Source organism: Schistocerca serialis, chromosome 1, assembly GCF_023864345.2.
Source record: "Schistocerca serialis cubense isolate TAMUIC-IGC-003099 chromosome 1, iqSchSeri2.2, whole genome shotgun sequence".
Lineage (NCBI taxonomy): Eukaryota > Metazoa > Arthropoda > Insecta > Orthoptera > Acrididae > Schistocerca > Schistocerca serialis.
In genome coordinates this window covers 674577478-674600465 of record NC_064638.1, presented here as the reverse complement: position 1 = coordinate 674600465, position 22988 = coordinate 674577478, and the positions used below count along the sequence as shown (strand labels likewise).

Here is a 22988-nt window from a genome sequence, read left to right as displayed (position 1 = left end):
AAATTCCCACCTTATTGCAGTTTCTTCAGTTTTAATCTACAGTTCATAACCAATAGATTGTGATCAGAGTCCACGTCTGCCCCGGGAAATGACTCACAATTTAAAACCTGGTCCCTAAATCACTGTCTTACCATTATATAATCTATCTGAAACCTTCTAGTGTCTGCAGGCCTCTTCCATGTATACAACCTTCTTTCATGATTCTTCAACCAAGTGTTAGCTATGATTAAGTTATGCTCTGTGCAAGATTCTATCAAGCGGCTTCCTCTTTCATTCCATACCCCCATTCCATATTCACCAACTATTTTTCCTTTTCCTGATTATTTGCATAGTCATCACAATTTAGTTGTAATTTTTCAGATGCACTGAAGATGGGAGCATTGTCCTGAAATCTGGTTGTGCTTTCCTTTCTGGAGAATAAGTTTTATTAGAACTGCAGCAGGTGTTATCAATAGTGAACTCCACTGTTGAGAAGTAATCCAACATGGCATGAGTACTGGAAACACAAGATGTTTAGAACTAACCATGAATGCATGCATGCATTACATCTGCAACCTTTTTTTATATGACCATGTCAGTATTTCATACGCCCAGTTCAGGTGGATGCAACCAGAGGAGTTATATGACTGCCACACACTGTGCTTGTTTTACATCTACATCTACATCTACATCTACATTGATACTCCGCAAGCCACCCAACGGTGTGTGGCGGAGGGCACTTTACGTGCCACTGTCATTACCTCCCTTTCCTGTTCCAGTCGCGTATGGTTCGCGGGAAGAACAACTGTCTGAAAGCCTTCGTACTCCCAGATATTTTACAGAAGTAACTGCTACCAGTGTTTGTTCCGCTATCATATAATCATACAATAAAGGATCCTTCTTTGTATGTATTCTCAATACATTACATTTGTCTATGTTAAGGGTCAGTTGCCACTCACTGCACCAAGTGCCTATCCGCTGCAGATCTTCCTGCATTTCCCTACAATTTTCTAATGCTGCAACTTCTCTGTATACTACAGCATCATCCGCGAAAAGCCGCATGGAACTTCCGACACTATCTACTAGGTCATTTATATATATTGTGAAAAGCAATGGTCCCATAACACTCCCCTGTGGCACGCCAGAGGTTACTTTAACGTCTGTAGACGTCTCTCCATTGATAACAACATGCTGTGTTCTGTTTGTTAAAAACTCTTCAATCCAGCCACACAGCTGGTCTGATATTCTGTAGGCTCTTACTTTGTTTATCAGGCGACAGTGCGGAACTGTATCGAATGCCTTCCGGAAGTCAAGAAAAATAGCATCTATCTGGGAGCCTGTATCTAATGTTTTCTGGGTCTCATGAACAAATAAAGCAAGTTGGGTCTCACACGATCGCTGTTTCCAGAATCCATGTTGATTCCTACATAGTAGATTCTGGGTTTCCAGAAATGACATGATACTCGAGCAAAAAACATGTTCTAAAATTCTACAAGAGATCGACGTCAGAGATATAGGTCTATAGTTTTGCGCATCTGCTCGACAACCCTTCTTGAAGACTGGGACTATCTGTGCTCTTTTCCAATCATTTGGAACCCTCCGTTCCTCTAGAGACTTGCGGTACATGGCTGTTAGAAGGGGGGCAAGTTCTTTCGCGTACTCTGTGTAGAATCGAATTGGTATCCCATCAGGTCCAGTGGACTTTCCTCTATTGAGTGATTCCAGTTGCTTTTCTATTCCTTGGACACTTATTTCGATGTCAGCCATTTTTTCGTTTGTGCGAGGATTTAGAGAAGGAACTGCAGTGCGGTCTTCCTCTGTGAAACAGCTTTGGAAAAAGGTGTTTAGTATTTCAGCTTTACGCGTGTCATCCTCTGTTTCAATGCCATCATCATCCCGTAGTGTCTGGATATGCTGTTTCGAGCCACTTACTGATTTAACGTAAGACCAGAACTTCCTAGGATTTTCTGTCAAGTCGGTACATACAATTTTACTTTCGAATTCAATGAACGCTTCACGCATAGCCCTCCTTACACTAACGTTGACATCATTTAGCTTCTGTTTGTCTGAGAGGTTTTGGCTGCGTTTAAACTTGGAGTGGAGTTCTCTTTGCTTTCGCAGTAGTTTCCTAACTTTGTTGTTGTACCACGGTGGGTTTTTCCCATCCCTCACAGTTTTACTCGGCACGTACCTGTCTAAAACGCATTTTACGATTGCCTTGAACTTTTTCCATAAACACTCAACATTGTCAGTGTCGGAACAGAAATTTTCGTTTTGATCTGTTAGGACATCTGAAATCTGACTTCTATTACTCTTGCTAAACAGATAAACCTTCCTCTCTTTTTTTAAATTCCTATTAACTTACATATTCAGGGATGCTGCAATGGCCTTGTGATCACTGATTCCCTGTTCAGCACTTACAGAGTCGAAAAGTTCGGGTCTGACTTTGCCCTGCACCCGTTGAGGCTGTTGCCCTTTCTGTACTTGCCCAAGGCCATCTAACCTAAAAAACCGCCCAGCCCACGCCACACAACCCCTGCTACCCGTGTAGCCGCTTGTTGCGTGTAGTGGACTCCTGACCTATCCAGCGGAACCCGAAACCCCACCACCCTATGGCGCAAGTCGAGGAATCTGCAGCCCACACGGTCGCAGAACCGTCTCAGCCTCTGATTCAGACCCTCCACTCGGCTCTGTACCAAAGGTGCTCAGTCAGTCCTGTCGACGATGCTGCAGATGGTGAGCTCTGCTTTCATCCCGCTAGCGAGACTGGCAGTCTTCACCAAATCAGATAGCCGCCGGAAGCCAGAGAGGATTTCCTCCGATCCATAGCGACACACATCATTGGTGCCGACATGAGCGACCACCTGCAGATGGGTGCACCCTGTACCCTTCATGGCATCCGGAAGGACCTTTCCACATCTGGAATGACTCCCCCCGGTATGCACACGGAGTGCACATTGGTTTTCTTCCCCTCTCTTGCTGCCATTTCCCTAAGGGGCCCCATTACGCGCCTGACGTTGGAGCTCCCAACTACCAGTAAGCCCACCCTCTGCAACTGCCCGGATCTTGCAGACTGAGGGGCAACCTCTGGAACAGGACAAGCAGCCATGTCAGGCCAAAGATCAGTATCAGCCTGAGACAGAGCCTGAAACCGGTTCGTCAGACAAACTGGAGAGGCTTTCCATTCAGCCCTCCGGAATGTCTTTCGCCCCCTGCCACACCTTGAAACGACCTCCCACTCTACCACAGGTGAGGGATCAGCCTCAATGTGGGCAGTATCCCGGGCAACCACAGTCTTAGTCCGATCAGGGGATGCGTGGGACGAGCTGGCCGTCCCCGACAAACCCCCATCCGGACCCCCACAGTGATGCCCATTGGCAACAGCCTCAAGCTGTGTGACTGAAGCCAACACTGCCTGAAGCTGGGAGCGAAGGGATGCCAACTCAGCCTGCATCCGAACAGGATCTCACATTGTAAATGAAACACATCTCAAGCCATCATAATTAGATCAGAACTTCTCACTTATCTAGTATCCTAGCTGTGCCCATTCATAATATAGAAAAATTTGAAAAATCCTTTGCTGTCCACCTCTGAAGAAAGCTACCCTACATTTTGTGTACATTTCAGTGATCTACTGTGTTTAAGAAGAAGTTGAAGAACTTTCTTTTGTCACCCTCATAATGTTTACCAAAAAGTTAATGATGGTCATTTCTCCCTCTTTGAAATAGTAAAACCAATACTCCTGTTTTGTCCCAGTTATGCTTCCTTGTCTTTTCTTTTCTATCCAGAGTCATGCCACATTCTTTTCCATTATATTCATTAACTGTGTGTTTTCACATACTTCTGTCTCTCCCTCCTCCACCCCTTTCTCTCATGCCATAGCTGCTTGCTCTGATAATTAAAAGCTACCTTACTGTAATTTTTAATAATTGTTGCACTTATCACGTATGAATATAAACCATATGTGTGTTTTTTCTCTGTATTATTGTAAGGGAAGGGCAACCACTCACCTACAGTGGATCAATGCATGGAGCTCAGTAACTCATAGCAGAAAACAGCATTCCCGTGGCCATGGAGAGCACAGTTGTTTGTCTGTGTAGTTGTATGTATTAATGCTTGTACTATCGCAGGAACTAGAGCTAGTGCTCCAGAGCTGGTGTGAATGTTGTTTTCTGTTATGTGTTAGTGTGCTCCATGCTTTGATCCACTATAGGTGGGTTGTTGCCTTGCCCGTATTTTGTGTGTTGCTCCACCCAGGAATTTTCACTGTTGTTATCTGTACTATTATAATTTTTACTTTCTAAATGTGGTACAAGATGCTGCCATAGTAGTGTGTCATGTAAAATATGTAGAATGTGTGGTTAGATGTAAGAGAGGGCCTCGTGGGCCTAATCTTGCCGGATTAAATGAAGCAATAAATAAATAAGTAAAGTTAGGATATATTGAAAGACTTAGGGCAAAACTGATAGTCAGGATCTTTCTTATTGTGACCTTCAAAGGTACTTTTCATTTATATTGTCTAATGTAGCTTTCATTTACTGTTGATGTTACATAAGTGTTGCTGCTGCTAATAAGTTAAGGAATAATTTACCAGAATTGCAGTTAAAAACTTTCAGCATAGACAAAGTAAATATAAAGCTGCAAGTTGTGCATAGTTTTGTATTCATATAGTTTATGTGTGCACAGAAATTACAGGTCATAGGCTGTACCATAAAGCAAGGTGTTTGGGATTTAAAATATTCCAAATGGAAGCACCAGCAACATCTATTCTCCAGTAAAGTGAACTAGAGGCAAAGTTAAATGTTAATTTTCCTCATCGTAAAACAAGCATGCAAGATTTTCTTTTCCAGGGTGTATAAGCAGACAAGGAAAATAAATTCCTGGATCTTTCCCAAGTTTCCTGGTTAAAAATGCAGTTTTTCCGTGTGAAAATACACTTTCTCTTAGTTAAGTAACAGTACATTTTCCCCTAGAACTGTAAAACTCATCAATTCTTTGAATGGTTAAGGTTTTATACCCTGGCACAGAACTTCCTGGCACTTTGGAAAACACATTTTGGAATGATCTTTGATGTGCAAAAAACACATTTTGGAATGATCTTTAATGTGCAACAACATGTACGCTGCATATTTTTGTATATTACAGAAGTGTATTTTTGAACTCCACCAAATACAGGATGTTAGTTTCCGAAGCACTAAAATTGAGATTGCGATGTGATTTTGTAAGCCAGTCGTAGCTCATGTCACATGAACATGCCAGCCAGTGATAGCAGATATTCAGAGCCTAGGACACACGATCTAATCAGCCAATAGAAACGTCACTGTTAAGTAGCACGAACACGGAAGTAGGAAATGTTAATGATTTAAATTAATATACATTGTCCAGCTACAAGGTAAGCTAAGCTTTCGCATATAATATTGATCTTTTTTAGTGTTTGTCACACTTGAAGATATATCAGACAAATGTGCAAGTAAAATTTTAAATAATGATGTAAATATCTGGTCTTCTGGCCTCGATCTTATTCTAAATGGCTGGCCCTCAAAGTGTTCAGCTTTAAAGCCAAATGCTCTATGATTTAAGAAATTCAAAGCATGTTCACACCCATAACATAATTCATCTTATGTAAAATGAAATTTACTTTGAAAGTAATGCTTTTAAATCCACCATTCACAATATTTTCTCATGACCTGTTAGAATTTGTTTCAGCAGTTGTCAGGGAGCACCAGAAAATGTTGTTATTGTTATTGTGCATGCGCAGCTACGATGATGTAGGAAGCCCTTATATTCATACATATATAGCATTAAGAGATCTTACATCATAAATGAAACAGGACATCAGAGGATTGGAATTTCGTAAACTGCACTAAAATGCATAATTCCACTTAATGTGCACCGTCATATGTCCAGATTCACTAAGAAGTGGACCTCAGCCTGATATTAAGCTTTGGAGTGTGGTTTGCAGGATGAAAATTTTCTTGGAGTGCCAGAACTGTATTATCTCATGTTTGGTTCTGTATTATACTGTAATGCCTTATGTATTCTGCAACGTTAATTAATTGCCTGACTACCAAAAACCTGGAAATAAAATAAAATCAGAAAACTGAAACTCATAACATGTTTTAGGCTTTCATACATAGGTGAATGTAGTTTAATGCACTTGATACATCACAGCCACAGAAATCCATTTTGTTTTCATTTGATGTGAGAGCTGTAAATGAAGAGGAAACAGCAAAATCACTAAACATAAACACAGGTCGTGTGGATACTACCCCTCTCGCGCCTACAAATCAGACTGCTGTGTGCATGCACGAATCTGGCAGCTTAGCCATGCCAGAGAAATTTTTCTGGATACCTTCTGGCTGCTTGTTGCTATTGCTCATACAGCTAACAGCTGCACATCAAGTAGCCAGAAGTTGAAGAAGGTACTGCTCATATGAGACTCAACTGTGCATTTGCATGAGCCCACTGGCAACCACTCAAATAAACTGAATGTAAACTGTTGTGATGTCATACTCAATGGAAGCAGTTTGTTGTTACGAATAATTCTGTAGGCTTCATCCTAAAGTGTTTGACACATTTTACTGTTGGCAGATGCTTGTGTGTGCACCATCTTTTGTTGATTAGAAGGCACATTTCCTTTGCAACTTAAGTTCTATTCTTTTTCCCCCTCATATACATTTCATTGCTGGAGTATTATTCTGCAGTTGCAGGCTAAAGAAAAAATTCTTTCTTAGAGTATCAGTTCTTACCAACCAAAACTATAAAAATGTAACTGAAACTAAAAGAACGAAAAATTCCCAGAATCCAAAAAAAATTTCTGGATTTTTCCCAGATTTCCCTGTTATCCCAGTGTGTTTACACTGTGTTTATGTTTAATGAGTATCTTAAATTACACTGATCAGTTATGACCACATTATGACCACCGACCAACTGTCAGTATAAACCAATCCAGGCAATAGCAGTGTCATCTGGAGAGGAATGACTGCTAGTCGGACATACACACGGTGCATGTAGTATCAGTGTCTGTGTGTAGAATGGGGAATGCACACAATCTATTTGAGTTTGACCGTGGGCAGATTGTGATGGCCCGGGGGATCAGCACAAGCATATTGGAAATTGCATCACTTGTTGAGTGTTTGAGGAGTGCTGTGGTGAGCATCTTCAAAAGTGGTGAAAGCGTATCCAGATGTCATGGGGTTTGTGATGGCCTGGGGGGTCAGTGGAAGCATTTTGGAAATTGCATGAATTGTTTGAGGAGTGTTGTGGTGAGCATCTTCAAAAGTTGTGAAACCATATCCAGATATCATGGGGTTGGGTGGCCACCCATTGTTACAGATGTCAGATGTCGTAGTCTGGGCTGACTGGTAAAACAGGACAGGCACTGAACCAGGGTGGAACTAACATCATACTTTAAACTTTAATACTGGGCAGAATAAAAGTGTGTCTGAACACACGGAGCACTGAACATTCCTAATGGTGGGCCTCTGCAGCCAACGACCCATGGATCTACCAATGTTAACTCCATGACATTGGCAACTGTGACTGAAATGGGCACATGGCCGCCGGCTTTGGACTTTGGCATAGTGGCAGAGTGTTGCATGGTCTGATGAATTATGATATCCTCTCCATCATGCCAACGGAAGTGTGCAAATCCATGTTCTTCAAGAGCAACAGCTCATGGACACCTATACTGCTGGATGGAGATAAGTTAGTGGGGAAATTGACATGGGTCCAGTGCAGCTCGTGCAAGGCACCAAGACAGCCAAGGAGTATCAGACACTGGTTGCACACCATGAGTTTACGTCTCTGCATGATGATCATATTTCCCGAAGGTAGTGGCATTTTTCAGAAAGATAATGCACCATGTCACAAGGCTAGGAGTGTGATGGAATGGTTCAAGGAACACAGTGGTGAGATCCAATTGATGTTCTGGCCCTGCAACTCACCAGATCCTAACCCTATTGAATAAGGTGTCAGAGCTCACCATCCCCTCCTTGGAATTTACAGGAATTAGGTTACTTGGGTGTGCAGAGGATGTGACAACTCCCTCCCATGACCTACCAAGGCCTCATTGCATCCATGCAATGATGCATCACTGCTGTTACCCATGCCAAAGGTGGACGTATAGGCTATTAGGTAGGTGGTCGTAATGTTCTCACTGATCAGTGTAAAAAAAAAAGCTACCAGTTTCAAAAAAGCTTGTACTTTCCCTTTTCTACTTCAGAAGCTACTACTAATCCAATAAAATAACCCTGAGGTGAATCTGAAGCAAAATGTTGGTAAAGTTACTCCACACAAAGGAGTTAAGTGATCGTAACATTTCCCAGTTGCTGTGTCACCTGTAGACCCTGGCTGGTTGCGCTCCCTCCTCACCCTTAAGGATGTCCTGTTTGAAAATGACAATGGTGATTTGCTTTTTGAAGTTGCTTGTTATGCATAACAGTAAATTAATGTGAGAAGGATTTCCAGGGAACATTAACTGAATAATTGACATAATTTTTCAGTTTGGTGATTTTATTTCTTGAATAGTAGTATATTGGCCCAAAAACTGAGTACTCTATCCAGTAGTTATCTTCTAGTTAACTCACTCATTTTGTAATGTGTATATTAACACTATATGGATCAAATGAAGATGTAAAGAGAGAGGGATACAAATAGATGAAGATGGAGATGTAGATGCAAGAAGTGATAATTATGTGAGAGCTATTTTATGAAAGGAGGCAACTTACAAGCAGTAAAGGAGAATCAAGGGGCTCATATACACACAAAAGTGAGTGGAAGACAGCTTTATAAAAGTCACATCTCACAGAAAAGACATGGAATGATGAGAATAAAGAAAAAGAGTACAGTTAAATGCAAATAAATGGATGAGAAAAAAAACATAAAGATAGTAAATGGAAAATTGGAGAGAGCATTTTTCTCTACCTCATGGAGCACTCAAGGCTAGTAGAGATACAGACTACTCCTGTATCCAGAATGTTTTTAAACTTTATAGTGGTACAACCAACCATCACTTATGGATGCTTTAGCACTGCTTTCAGACCATCTTTAAACTCTTATTTCTCTCTGTCATTTTTAGATTGGATGTCTGCTGTGATCTAGTTTTGTATCTAACCCTGTGTAAATGAGTTTTGTCATTAGCCACTTTTCTGCTTACATTTGCACCAGTTACATCATTTGCAGCATAACTTATCCAGGTCAACAATTTTATTTTTATCATCTGCTATTTTTGTCAACCTCTTATTTTTCTTTGAGGTGCCCAACCTCTTAATATCATGGACTGATTTTCCAAAAGTCTCCCATTTCCTTTCTGTGATATTTATTTGCTAAGAGAAAGAAGTATTTATTATTATTCTTGATATTCCAATGTGGATTTTGCATTGTTAGTATTTATTTTTAAATGTTTATTCCATGCTTCTGTGTCTTTTTTATTCACAAACATCATATGAAAATACATATAGTCTGACTTTTCCCATTTCCCCTTCATTTATTGTATGTGGAATTTGTTTGCGTTATTGTAGATTATTTTACTGTGCTTTGGCTTAAACTATTTTTATATATTAATTCTTTCAGACAAAAAGAAAATAATCTTGTTCTTTGTCTAATACATGTCATTACTTAATTTTTTTTTTCAGGGAGAAAAGGGGTCAAAAGGAGATCCAGGACCTATGGGACTGCCAGTAAGTATTAATTCCATTATTTTAAGCTTTAACATGTTACAGGCACTTATTATGTTTATTATGAAGTGTAGAACTATTTATTTCCATAATATCAATTTGTGTATAGGGCCTTAGTTTCTGATGTTTAATGGATACTTTTGTCACAGCAGTAGTTTCTCTGTCATGTATAGTTAATAATTAATCGAATAAAACTTATATGTCAAAAATATTTTTTGTTCTGTGCCTTACAGCAATCATTTTTTTTTTTTACATTTCTTCTTCAAGGTATGATGTTTCAAAAAAGGTGACAGGCACATAATGAGTACTCAGTAGTTCACATAGGAGACTGTTGCAAATGGACTTAAAGCCTGAAATGTGTCCTTTACTTTGCAGAAAAAGGTGTTGTAGGGGAGGCAGAATGAAAGATATGAGATTATTAGTCTGTGCTGTACTTACATTCATAAAGTCAAATTACCAATGTAACTGAAAGAAAATTTACAAGTAGAGATTGTTCAAGCTAGCTTTCACAACATGTGTATTACTTCTTCATGGAGGAAAGAGGGATTAGTTGGGGAAGTCTGGAAATGTATGGGGGGAAGGGAGCAGTTCATTACTGGCCAGCCATTCTGACTCCTTGTTATTATCAGTTTCCATGACTGAATATTCTTATTGATGAAGTGTTGTTTTCTTTCTTACAGTAGACCATTTTATTCATAAATTTGTGTAATAAAATTTAGATTGTAAGAAAGTATACAAAATTGCTATTTTTGTTATTTCCATTATCATTAGTTGCTGTCATAAAAACAATATATATTCAAACTCATTTGTATTGCCTCAGAGTCCTTCTCCCAGTTACAATAGCAAACAGATGAGATGGAGGTCTCAACATGAATATTATAATAGAAACCCAAATAAGTAACCATTGCAAAGGAGTTTTTGACAAACTCTTCAACACTTACTCTTTAAATTATCTTCTCAAGAGACAGCATCTTGTTTGATGCTGTTGTAAACAGTGAGAGGACACATGCCATTTCCTATTACTTGACTTCCTCTCTCTCTCTCTCTCTCTCTCTCTCTCTCCGATACTACTGGGTGGTTTTAAAGTGTGGATACTCACAGAAGTTCAGTGTGGGCTGTAGTTATCATATGGTGGCAAAACATGGTAGATATTATAATACATTAATGCAGAATGGATTTACTCTGAATATGAGCATTAGAGATGTCAATGAGATGCTTTGCATTGCCAGATTTGTCCCTGGTGTCCAAACTTGGAACTAATTTTTTTCTAGCGTAAATCAGTTCCACATTAACATATCTACAAGTTTTGCTGTCATAGGATAATTAAAGCCCACACTGGACCTCTGTGAGTAGCTACACTATAATTATAACCACTTTTTTATAGCCTCATGTACAGTTGCTTTCCATAAAAGCCTTGTTATATACCACTGAAGAAAACAGAAAAAGAAAAGTGCTGCAACCAAATACATTTATGCTTTTTTCCTTTCTTTCCATGATACGTACCTAAATAGCCATAAAATTTTCAACTCTTCTTAGATGAAATAGGATCCTTCTTATTTGTATATATTTAGTGTCACATTTAAAATCTATGACTAACAATATTAGTCGCTTAAAAATGAAGATATCACTCATTGTGTGTTTTCACCAGTGTGTCATGTAACTCAGTCATGTTTTAGAATATCATGATGGTTGAAAAATTTGGCAAGTTAACATTGTTTATTGGTCTAAGGTTCAAACCCAGATACTGACTTTTCATTGGCCTTAGTCTTCTCAACTGAGCTGTCCATACACACTTTGCAGACAACTTCACAGCTTCTGTTTGCCCATAGTTTCTCTCCATTACTCATAAAATGTGGGTGTCTAGGTTCGAGACATGGATTAGTGCAGGCACCTACTCAGTAAAGAATAAGAGGATTATATCTTGTCCTTGTAATTATTTGAAACGGACATTAACAGAAAGTGCATGAGCTGTAACATGAACAATTTTAGTTGTGTTGTGTTCATTGTGAAGTTATCATATGCTTAACATTAATTGAGAAAGAATAATGGATGAGAAGGGTCCTTACTAAATAAACTGCAAAAACATAACAGCTTACCCATGTGTCAGTAGACTGACACACACAAATAGAAGCTATAATATGTTAGATTATTGCATCTGGTAAATGAAATGGAAGATTCCAAGGAAGAGTATTTAGTAATTATCTGAGAGGAAGTTTACCTAAGATCCACACCCAATGGATACCCAACAAAATAATATAAAAATGAGTTAAAAATGACACAGACAGATGAGTTTTAGTTTCAGACAAGTCAGTATTGACAGAGAGGTCACAGAACAAATCAGAAATAAAGCAAAGAGTGACTGGATGAAGAAGCTTTGATTACATAAATATTGTAAAATTACTGAACAACTGAAGGTGATGAGAAAAATAAGAAAATATGATGGGCACACTAAAAACATGAAGATGCCCTCTAATGACACTGTAGGATATTCAGTGATGGGTAGGAATTCTAAGCACATGCTTTAGAGCAACTTTTCACAATTTTGAAATATTGGTGCATATGTGAAGGATCCAAATAATGACATAGGTAAATGAAATAGGTGTCATGTATAATGCGTTATTAGTTGTCATTTCTGACTATACTCTGCCTGAAACCATACACACTTTTTATGATGTAGATGCAATACTTCTTGGCTACTGCAAATAGAATCTGTTTTGAGCACTGGAACACCGCTGGTGCAATGGCAACACTGGTGAAATTTGATGATTGTGAAAAGCTAAACATGAGAAACCTCTTCAAAAGTGGTTTATTGTAGAGGCCCATGTGTCACACCCAATAAGGTTTATGAAAGAGCACTTCTGCAGCCTTTTCCATTTTTGCTGGTAGGAACTTGTTTGTCATATTTTCTTGGGAGCTCACATCTGTCACCTTCTTGCTGTACACAGCACAATGAGTAAGAATTGTGCCAATGCTGTCCCAGAACATCTTTTCAGTACTGCCCCTTGCAAGAAATTGTGCCGGAGTTGGTGAGGCTGTGTGCCAAATTTGGAGGCAATGTCTTTCATGTTCAGTCAACAATTTTCTTTCATGTTCATTCAGCAATCACAAAACATCTGGCTCCACTTATGTGACCATGTTGTCAGATTGGCTAGTGCAATGTCGAGAGTGTTTATCTCCTTTGTCACATGATGTTCTGTCTTCTTTAACTATCACACCTACAGACACTTGTATTCTATGTTCGTGATTTCATCACCACTAACATCACTCAAAAGGTGATGAATTTTAATAGGTGGAACACAAAACAACTTGAGAAAACAAGTGATTTCTTGCTGTTCTTGTAATGAAAACATTGTGATTCCTAATATCAGAAATATTCCTCAGTCTTGCAATGGGCATTAGAGTTCTGTGTGCCATACAGTGCTGACATCTGTGTCATGCATACACAGAGAGTGCCCACATATTTGTATTTGCCACTAGTCCTGAAGGGAAAAAATAATCAGAGACCTTAGAACTTGAACCCATCTTTTATGGTGAGACTTTGAAGAAAAACAAATTGTTGCGATGTAAGAAGATTACTGGGTAGGGTAGATCACATTTTAGCATGTATCTTAAAGAAGCTACCACACAGTTTCCCTCTACTTATGTTATACTTTACTTGTCTGAATTTTACCCAGCTTCTCCAAGCTGGGTAAAATTCAGGCAAGTAAAGTATAACGTAAGTAGAGGGAAACTTTTATGTTTTGTGTTTAAAGTGACTTGTAGCATATTTGTAAGCCTGGTCGACTATTTGGATCGAGAATGTGGATCTGACAAGATAGATCCTTATACGAATAGCTTTTTTGTCTATCTATGCTCAATTACTTTTGTATATAAAAATGAAAAATGCAAACTGAGAACACTTCATGAATGTTTTTTCAGATTAATGAATAGTTCAAATGTACAAGACCATGAGCAGATGGCCCTGCTCTAGACACCAATATATTAGGAAACAAATAATTTAATGCAGTAACTGTCACAATCTAGATGTTGTTAACTTGGTGAGAGTCCGATGCACTTGGGTACATGTTAATGCCAAATTAAATATTTCTCCCGCCAAAAAACAACCACTTGACTGTGAAACATACTTTTCTCTCAAGCCTTGGTATCCCAGCTTTCCCAACTCCTCTGTTATCTCCTTCATCCTTCATTTACTTGTTCTTGTTTGGCCATTTAAAGAGCACATAGAAACTTGAGTTGACTTTATGCTTCTTGCTCTTCTTGCCTTCTGAAAAGTGCTTCATTGCGTCATTATGGGTCTGTTGTGTTTCTGGTGTCCAAACATTTTTATTTTTCATGTTAGTTTTGGTCAGTTGTTTGAATGTGTAGTTATGAGTCTTCATCTTCTGAATTTGTGTAGGTCATGTAGTTACCAGTGTGTGAACAGTGACATCTGTGAAATCATTTTGAGTGTCATTTAGTGATCATACCTCAATTTATTGGGTCCCATTTATGATGTGGCAGTTTCTCTTGCACAGTCTTGAGTCATATAATTTGCATTACATGTCTGTCAAGTTTCTGACTATGCAATGTAACTAGATTTTTTGGCCAGGAAACATAGTGCGGACATAGTGCTCTTGAGCCTTTTCACATCCAAATAACATCTTGTCCTTGTGTTCATATATTTTCCTCAATGTCTCTTGTTTTGTTTTCATAATGGCATTCACACTGATGATTAATAATGATGTCTTAACTGCATAGCATACTTCTGGGAGAAGAATTGTGCAATAGTTGCAATATTTGGTTTTGGTGGAAGAGGATTTCTTATTGTGAATTTTCCTGTGATGATACCAAATTTACACAACTTTTCTACATTGATTTTATTGGTGTAATGTTATTGTCATTGTTCCTGATAGTGCCATCTAAGTGATTCAAATGTTTAACCAATGTATGTTGCCTCAAGAAGTGTCTCAGTTCATGCTTGAAGTACATGTTGTGCATTTTCTCATAAGATATTTGGAGGCCAATTTTGACAGCAATCTCATGCAGCTTCTCAAAGGTGTGTTGGTTTCATTGTGAGTCCAGGTAATTATTGCTAGGTCATCAGCAGAAATGTAGCTTGTGGTATTTATGTCCCCCCCCCCCCCCCCCCCCCCATTTAGTTCGGCAATCTTTTGATGAAGTTTCCTGCGGGTGTGGGATCCAGTACTGCAAAGTGGCAAATGAGAAATGCCTCACTAATAATTCACTTTATTTAATTGTTTGTAAAAATTTTCATCTTTCGCCCTTTAAAATGTCTTTTCATTTTCCTTCCCATCATCTATTTTTTTTTTCTTTTCCAAGAAGGCACTAATTCTTTTGCTACTCTTGAACTACTGACCGTCTTGTCTCATTGCAACTTTCCTATCTTTCTATATCGTGATTGCTGTTTCATTGTTAACTTGTGATTCTTCATCTCCTGCTCTGTCCCTATTGATTCAAATTCCTGGTTTATTTCCCTATTTACTCAGTTTTATCCCTCTCTTTTTCATTATTTTTCATGGGAATATGTCATCAGTTTCAAAAACTAATGAATTCTATCACCTCTTTTTCGGTCTTCTATTCCAATTTTTAACCAACTTTTTGTATGTGACAAAGGAAGAAATGGTTTTTCCTTGTAATAACTTGAAAAGTGACATTGCTTCCAAAAATATATCTAACTGCAATGTAATGAAAATATGATTGTTGTAAAGCTTTTATGAAAATGGTTTTAGTAAACAGTAACAATATTAAAAGGAAACCCATTTAAATTTTTAAGTTGGTTCAGTCAGTTTTAGTTTTATCAGTCATACATACAATGATCAGCAATGTTAAGTAAACTGAGAAAGAAATTTGTTCACTCTACCAGTCTCCAATTGTAATAACTAAGTTAAATACTTGCTACTTGAACTATAAAAAATATGTAAAAATTGTATAAATGTTTGAAATCAGATATGCCCAAGAGAGACTGGGGGGGGGGGGGGGGGGGGGGGGATGGAACTGGAATCCATGAGCAACACCACAGCAACACGTGAAATTAGATTGATGATTGATTATCCTTATTGACATAATGTTGTCTACTTCTCCAGTACTTCAATACCAGTGTCTATTAGTACTTCAGAAGGGACATCTACATTGCCTACCTCATGGACCATGATGTTTTCAAAATGGGGATTTTCATTTATAATAGAAGAGAACATGTTAAAAGAAAATCATTAATCTACCTTATAAATTTAACCTTACAACAGAACAAAATGAATAACACTGAACATAAATGAAATTTGTGTAAACAAATTAGTATATTTAATGAGAATGGCCAAAGTAGAACTGACTTGACTAATGTTAGAAGTCTGACATGAAACAAGTTCAACTACTTAATGAACAGGAGAAATGCTCTTTAATGCAAATGCTGGAAATGGTTACCATTCATGCCAAACCAATGCTGTATATGATTTATTAAAATTTCAGGAACAATATGTGTAGCAGCTTAGCCTGATGGGTGACAGCCATGTTTTCAGTGTTCTGCTAAAGCTCTTCCAGTGAGGGGGTTATTTAAGTGTACCTGACGCTTCAACTTACGTCACAGACTAAGAGACTATTTCTGATGTTATTGTATTGGTGTGAATCGTCCTATTATACAACAGATGCGTAAAGTAAGGTTGGCTTTATTATAAGAGAGCTTTGTCATTTGGGGTATCTGTTCTTTGTAACCACAAATTTTAAAATCAAAAAGTATAGACAAAATGTTGAGTGCTGTAATTAACACAAGTCTTGGCTTGCAGAAGTATATGGCATGGATATCATTAAGACTGTTTTCTTCTTTTTTTGTCCTGCTCATTTTCTTTATAGTAAAATGGGAAAGTGTGCTTAAGGAAAGGAGGACACTGATCTTGAATGTTATTTGGTGTTAGAAAAAGCTGATCATATGGCATTGACAGCTGGGAGTCTGCACCTAGGGAAGTTTGGCAGTCAAGTTGACATCACACTGAGTAGCTTGTGTATTGATGATGATGAAACGGTGATGAGGACAACACAGTACCCAGTCCGTGAGTGGAGGAAATCTCCAACCCATCCAGGAATCGAACCTGGACCCATTGGATGGCAGTCAGACACACTGACCACTCAGCTAAGGGGGTAGGCATTTAGTTTTAGCAAGTGATAAGGCAAGGAGGCATAATGCTGCTTGATGAGAGTATATGCACATCATGTGTATCTGTGAAAGTATAAGTTATCAAACAGTCAACTATGTGGATGAAGACAATATATTACAATTGTTTTTAATTCTTAATATTTGTAGTGTGAGCCTGTAAAGTTGTAATGAATTGATGTCATTAAGAAAACTTAGAGGCTCACTTACTACTTACAATCATTGTTCTGCTTTCAGATGAAAATTTTGCTTGTAGCATAGAGTACACTGAAAAGAACCATTCTTTCATGTTTCAGTGCATGTTAAATGCTGAATTATATTTTTATTTTATGAGATAAAGTCTTCCATTGATCCTTGCAAACATGCATTGTTGTCTGGGTGAAGCCTCCAGTATCATGGGCTGTGTTTCATTATCCAGACTGAATTGGTCTGACATTCTTAGGAGTAATTATTTGGTAGAGGCTTACTTAGCCCCATAATTAGACAATTATCTAGGGCTGTAGCCAGCCAGCCTTTGGCATGTTCTTCTTCCAAGAAATGGTATTCCATCATAATATACAGAGTGTTTCTGTGAACTCTTCAAAAGTAGTATTGAGGCTCATTCTCATTGCATTTTTAACTTGGACCAGAAGAGATATTCTGGTTGCTTAAACAAACGAGTATTACACACAGATGACAAATGTTTGGGTTTGAGGGTTGACATATCAGGTAATTGCATTATTTTTATGTGTTTTCTCACAACAGTGAGATGTCTGTTTAAAAAATATTGGTTTTCAATGTCTAAGTTAATGAAAATAGTTGTTTCAACTGTTGCTATTTTTGGTTAATTTGGATGAGAAAATTCGCAGCAGTATCCAGCTTTGACAATGATACACTTGTCAAAAAATATATGTGCCAGCTGTCAACACGCTCTTTACAGCACATAGTCTGTGCATTTCACATTCTGCAGGTACACCATGAAAACCTACAATTTCAATTTAACTTTAATTTTTGCACCACAAGCAAGCTTTCTATTACTTATCTTTATATTTCATGGTTCTTGCTATGTCCAGTATGACAGTACTATGAGAGCTTAAGTGACGATTTTCTTCTTTCTGAATCTTAACTGAGGCATTGCCTGAAGGTACATTCAATCACTTAGAAACAAGTATTCACATTTAACTTTTTTTCTTGCATTTAAACTACTTTTCAATGATTGTAGAACTCTTTTAAGAAACAGTACTATTGCTAATACAATTTATTTATCATCTTGTCTTATTAACTTATTAAATTCATTGTTATAAGCAATTATCTCTTTCCTGTGTTTCTAAAAGATGTCAGTGTTATCTCTGGAGTTACACAGCTTGTTAAACTTAAATCATTTATGAGAAGTAGAGGTGGCATTCTTAAGAAATGAATTCAAAATGATTTGTTAATGTCGCATATCAGAACAGAAAGACCATTTGATACAAACAAAGAACAATATTCTGACACTGGTCATTAAGGTATTTACCATTATTGTCTTCAGGGCCCAATGGGACTCCGTGGAGAGCCAGGTCGACCTGGAGATGTTGGGAAGACGGGAGGCACGGTAAGGTCTACACATTCTTAGACTGGTTGGCGGCGCAGCCATCTACTGCAACTAACAGCCACACAACTCATTCAGTGCCTCAAGTCTTAACATACAGTCAGCCAGTTCCTGATGCTTGCTTGGAGGTGCCGGTTTGTACCTTGCCCACACTCTCCTGCAGACTCAACAAAGTTGATGCACATGGGCAAAAACATTAACCAGTTTATTGAATATTTATTTGTTAACAGAGAAGCTGGCTAAAGAAGGTTGGTGTGTGTTTAGGCATGTGTATGTTAGTTTTGTAATACTTGATTTTGGTACACACAGATCAGTGAAACAATGTTTGTCGTATGGTCCGAAAACAGTATTTCTTCAAATGAGAGCCGGTTTGCATTGTACTTCATGACAGATTATATTCAGAAGTAGCCAGTACATGTATATATATTTATATGAATATTATATTTCAGTATATTACTAATATAAATATGTGTGTGTATATAAACAGAGTTGCTCCAGTTGTGAAGATGTGGCAGACAGTGCTTAAGAAAAGAATTTTGTACAATTTAATATGGCTACTTGAGAGACTGTGACAGTGCTAGCCAGTGAGTTTGTGTGCCAATAAATTCATTGATGTACGGCTATCATATCTGTAATAATATGAGTCAAAATTTTTTTTTCATAATATTTGAAACTATTGTTCATCTAACAAGCAAACTGCAAAAAATGAAGTTTTCAACAACAGTCACACTGCATTTTGAAACTAAAATGTTATTTAACTGTCAGTTGTTGCATTTGAGGGTACTCTCCAGAAAAGAGTGTACGTTTCACAGTTTCCCTTTCTAGGCTTCAAGGGATGCACTGTTGTTGATCGTAACTGACACGTCATAAAAAAATTACAAAATCATAATTACTTGCTCCAGATGTTTTTGGAATATATTCTGCATATTTACTTCAGTGTAAAATGTAATCCAGGTGTATCTGGAAAGTAGTGAGGTGGAGATTCTATTGACAGAATATTTTTTATGTACAAACAGCGTAAAAAGTTCCTTTCTTTAAACCTGGCAGTATTATGTACAGGAATATCAGTAATTCCATTCCACAAACATACTCCTAAAAATTCTAAAAATAATCTGCAAAATTTATCAAAATGCTAAAAGGATATGTCGTCCATTGTTGGATTTGTCATGCGGGAACATTATGACAGCATTTAATTTGAGAGACATTTCTCTCATAAACAATCTAATGAACTACTGTTTACTGATATGATGACAAGGTAAAATGCAGCGAATCTGCACACAAAATAAATTGGGGATATTTCATCATATTCCTTCTCTACTGTCATTTTATATATCCATTGTATAAATTATGAAACTGTTCGTCTGTGTATTTATTTGTAAAATTTAAACCTGTATAGATGTAAGATAATAATTTGTTGGGAGATTGTCTTCCTTTACTGTGAAATATGTTTAGTGTAAGAATGAAATTGTTGCTTGGAAAATAAATTGGCATGCATGCTGCTAAAGTCTTATCTCTATAAATGCTTCTGGCTTATGCTCAAGCTTTAAGTTGTTTCTCTCAAGTCCAGTGCATGATGTGCCATGCTCTGATTTTTGTGGACTTCTTTTTCTGTTTCAAAAGGAATCTTTTTCTGTTTAAAAGTGAATGATATGCAACAGCTGAATATACTGCCTGCTTGAACATAATCAACCAGAAACAGTTCATTTTTTGATCTCTAGGAGAAATAGATTGTTAATGGAGCCTATAAGATTGAAGAAAACAGCAAGTAATTTGGTGGAAAATAAAATTAATGTTTTTAATACAGAAAGATCATAATAAATAACCATTCTCTTAATTTTGCAGAGCATGAGAAATATATGCAGTTATGACACTGTCTCATAGTGAAAGGTATCAATAATTTGAAGTTTTCATGTATTTCTCTTATATAGCTACAATAAAAGGCCTGGTAGTTGTTTTGAGTGGTTCAAGTGAAAAAGTATTCATCTTGTTTCATAAGGTTCAAACTTGTGCAGTGTTCAGGTTAAGGTTATTGCTTTGATATCAGTAGCACAAATAACACATCTATCTATGGATTGATATTGTGTTCCCAAACTGAAGTGCATCCATCTATAAAATCGTTTAATTACTTTTTTTAGTTAAAAATAATAGTAAGAATCATTGAAACCCATGAATAATCCCCTTTTGCAATTGTAAAGTAGTTGATTTGTTATCATGAATACATTTTCAGTGATTGGATGTGGCAGTAACAGTTGTTTATTGGGAAATTTTACACAGAAATACAAATGTTAGTCCCACAGTACCTATAAGGACAAAGGCCTAACAATGAAAAATTAAAATCCCTTTAACTGAAAACTTCCAGTTATTTTGTAACAATTCTGAGCTACCTTCTTTTTCAGCTGTATTAACAAGGCTGTGTATCAGCAACATGTATTAACATTTGGCCTGAACTCTTTGTTATTTAGTCATTGTAGAGAAAGCAAATTCATTCCACATCTTTTAAGTGTAAAAAAATCATCATATTGTTACAAAAACAAATGACAAAAGAGTCACTTGTCAGCTGTTAAAATAATTAACTCTTGTGCAGTGTTCCTAGTTTTCTAATTATTCCATAAAATTATTTGCTAAAGGCACTTTAGACAGTGTTATAATCTGTTATTATATACTTTAATGAACAGTGGCAGTTGTAGTGAACATGGTCTGTGAATGTACTTAATGATGTCCTGTTTTGAAATATGGTCTCTTTTCCACATGTTCCAGTGTACATGTTTTTGCAATAAAAGTATCTTTTCATTAATAAAAAGGGTCACATTGAATAACTGAACAGGTTTTGGGTGCCAGCTACTTTCTTACTGTTTCATTCATTGTAAAAGGTTTGGTGTGATAGCACAAGGTATGAAACTGAGAGGCCTTTCAGGCATTGAAATGTATCAGCTGCTGATCAAAATGTAGAATAAATACTACAAATAAATATGAAAATTAAGTAATTCAGTAGCGTGTACTGTACTCCATTAGGTGAGGTTTACAATCTGTCATGTAGATGGCAAGGAAGATTGCTTGTGACGCTACTTAATATACATGCTTCAAAATATCAAGCAGTTGCAACAATAACACCTGTATTCATTTTGTCTTATTAATTTTCACATGCATATAGTAAAATGCTTTGAAATATTTGGGTAAAATTTTTTGTTGTAACTTCTGCAATATAAAGTGGTCATAAAAATACAATAACTTTTAACAAATTGCTAAACAGTTCCGTGATTTTGTGTCACATAGTGTTTCCCATAACTTCATGTTACACAGTCGAGGCATTTCAATTTGTGAACTGTCGAATATAGACAACGGAAATTGTCATTGTGATAAATGTATAATGTCAGACATTTTACTGAAATAGTCTGGACGCTGTGATGCAAATCTTTGCTACAAAGTACTTATCCAGGTCTTAACTCCAGAAATACTGTGTAGTAAAATATTTGGTCCCTGTGATATTGTGATATTAATGATTTAATTCTTCCTGACTGATTTTTGAAACAGTGAAATGTCCTCTTTTGAAGTAAAATGCATACCTAATTACTTCTGTTTATATTCAGAGATGAGATAAGTCATTTGCTTTTATCTGAAAGATTTGATATGTATAACTGTATACTAACTACTTTTTTCTGCTACATTGCAATTACCGTTTATCATATAGTCAAACAAAAAAGCAGCCAAAGACATGAATTTGACACATATCTGCTGAAAAGTTTGAAGTTTCATTAAAATCACTTTAGATGAGAAACGTTTACACAAAGAGACAGTAAAAGGAAAGAGAGAGGGGGAGAGAGATAGAGAAAGAGCGAGAGCAAGAGAGATAGATAGATAGATAGAGAGAGAGAGAGAGAGAGAGAGAGAGAGAGAAACTTTGGTCACTTTCCAGAAGCATTTAGAAGTTGTGAGCAGAAATATGTTTTCCTTTATCAAGAACTATACATGACCCATTTCCTATCCCTATTTGTTTCTCAAGTGGCATTTGCTGAAAGCAATGTAATGTGTGTGTCTCATCCATTAAGTATATTGTTTCCATTGCTTACCATGATACATGGCTTATAAAAAACCATGTTGAATTTCACTCTGTTGTTTGTTCAAGTTCAGTTCATCTCATTATGGAGAGTGCTCATTTCCTTAGGAGCACATATGGAATTTTCTGTTAACATCCATTTGAATTACACACTGTACTGAATATTTGCAGTTTTTGTCTTTCAGTGTATTTTAATACAGTTAATTAGGATGCATTAAACTATTTTTAGCTATTTTTGTATCTTAATCACTCATTCCTTAACCCAAGTTACCATCAGCTTCTGTTGTATTGACGATTTACATTTTTCTTTAGAAAACTGAAGCAGCTATGGGAGCACACATACATTGTAAAATGCACTTTATTAGAAATGAAATACCAAAAATTACTGAAAATGATGCTATGCTTACTATAGCTTATAGATTCTCCTTGACATTGTCTCCTTATGATTTAATAATTTGCTTCTGTAAGTACAGTGCTACAGTTTACTTGTTCATCATTTTTGTTATAGCATTAGCTAACTTCTGTTCCTCATTTGTCCATTTATATAAAAACAGCTATAATTTTCTTTTG

At 37.1% G+C, this 22988-nt stretch overlaps 1 protein-coding gene across 1 annotated transcript in view; it reads left to right on the top strand.

The window, feature by feature from the left end:
* Positions 1-22988, top strand: part of LOC126423533 (collagen alpha chain CG42342-like) — a 649892-nt gene that overhangs the window by 409609 nt on the left and 217295 nt on the right. The window contains exons 18-19 of the mRNA XM_050087251.1: positions 9615-9659; positions 18305-18367. Of these exons, the coding sequence (XP_049943208.1) occupies positions 9615-9659; positions 18305-18367 (108 nt within the window). The remainder of the gene's footprint in view (positions 1-9614; positions 9660-18304; positions 18368-22988) is intronic.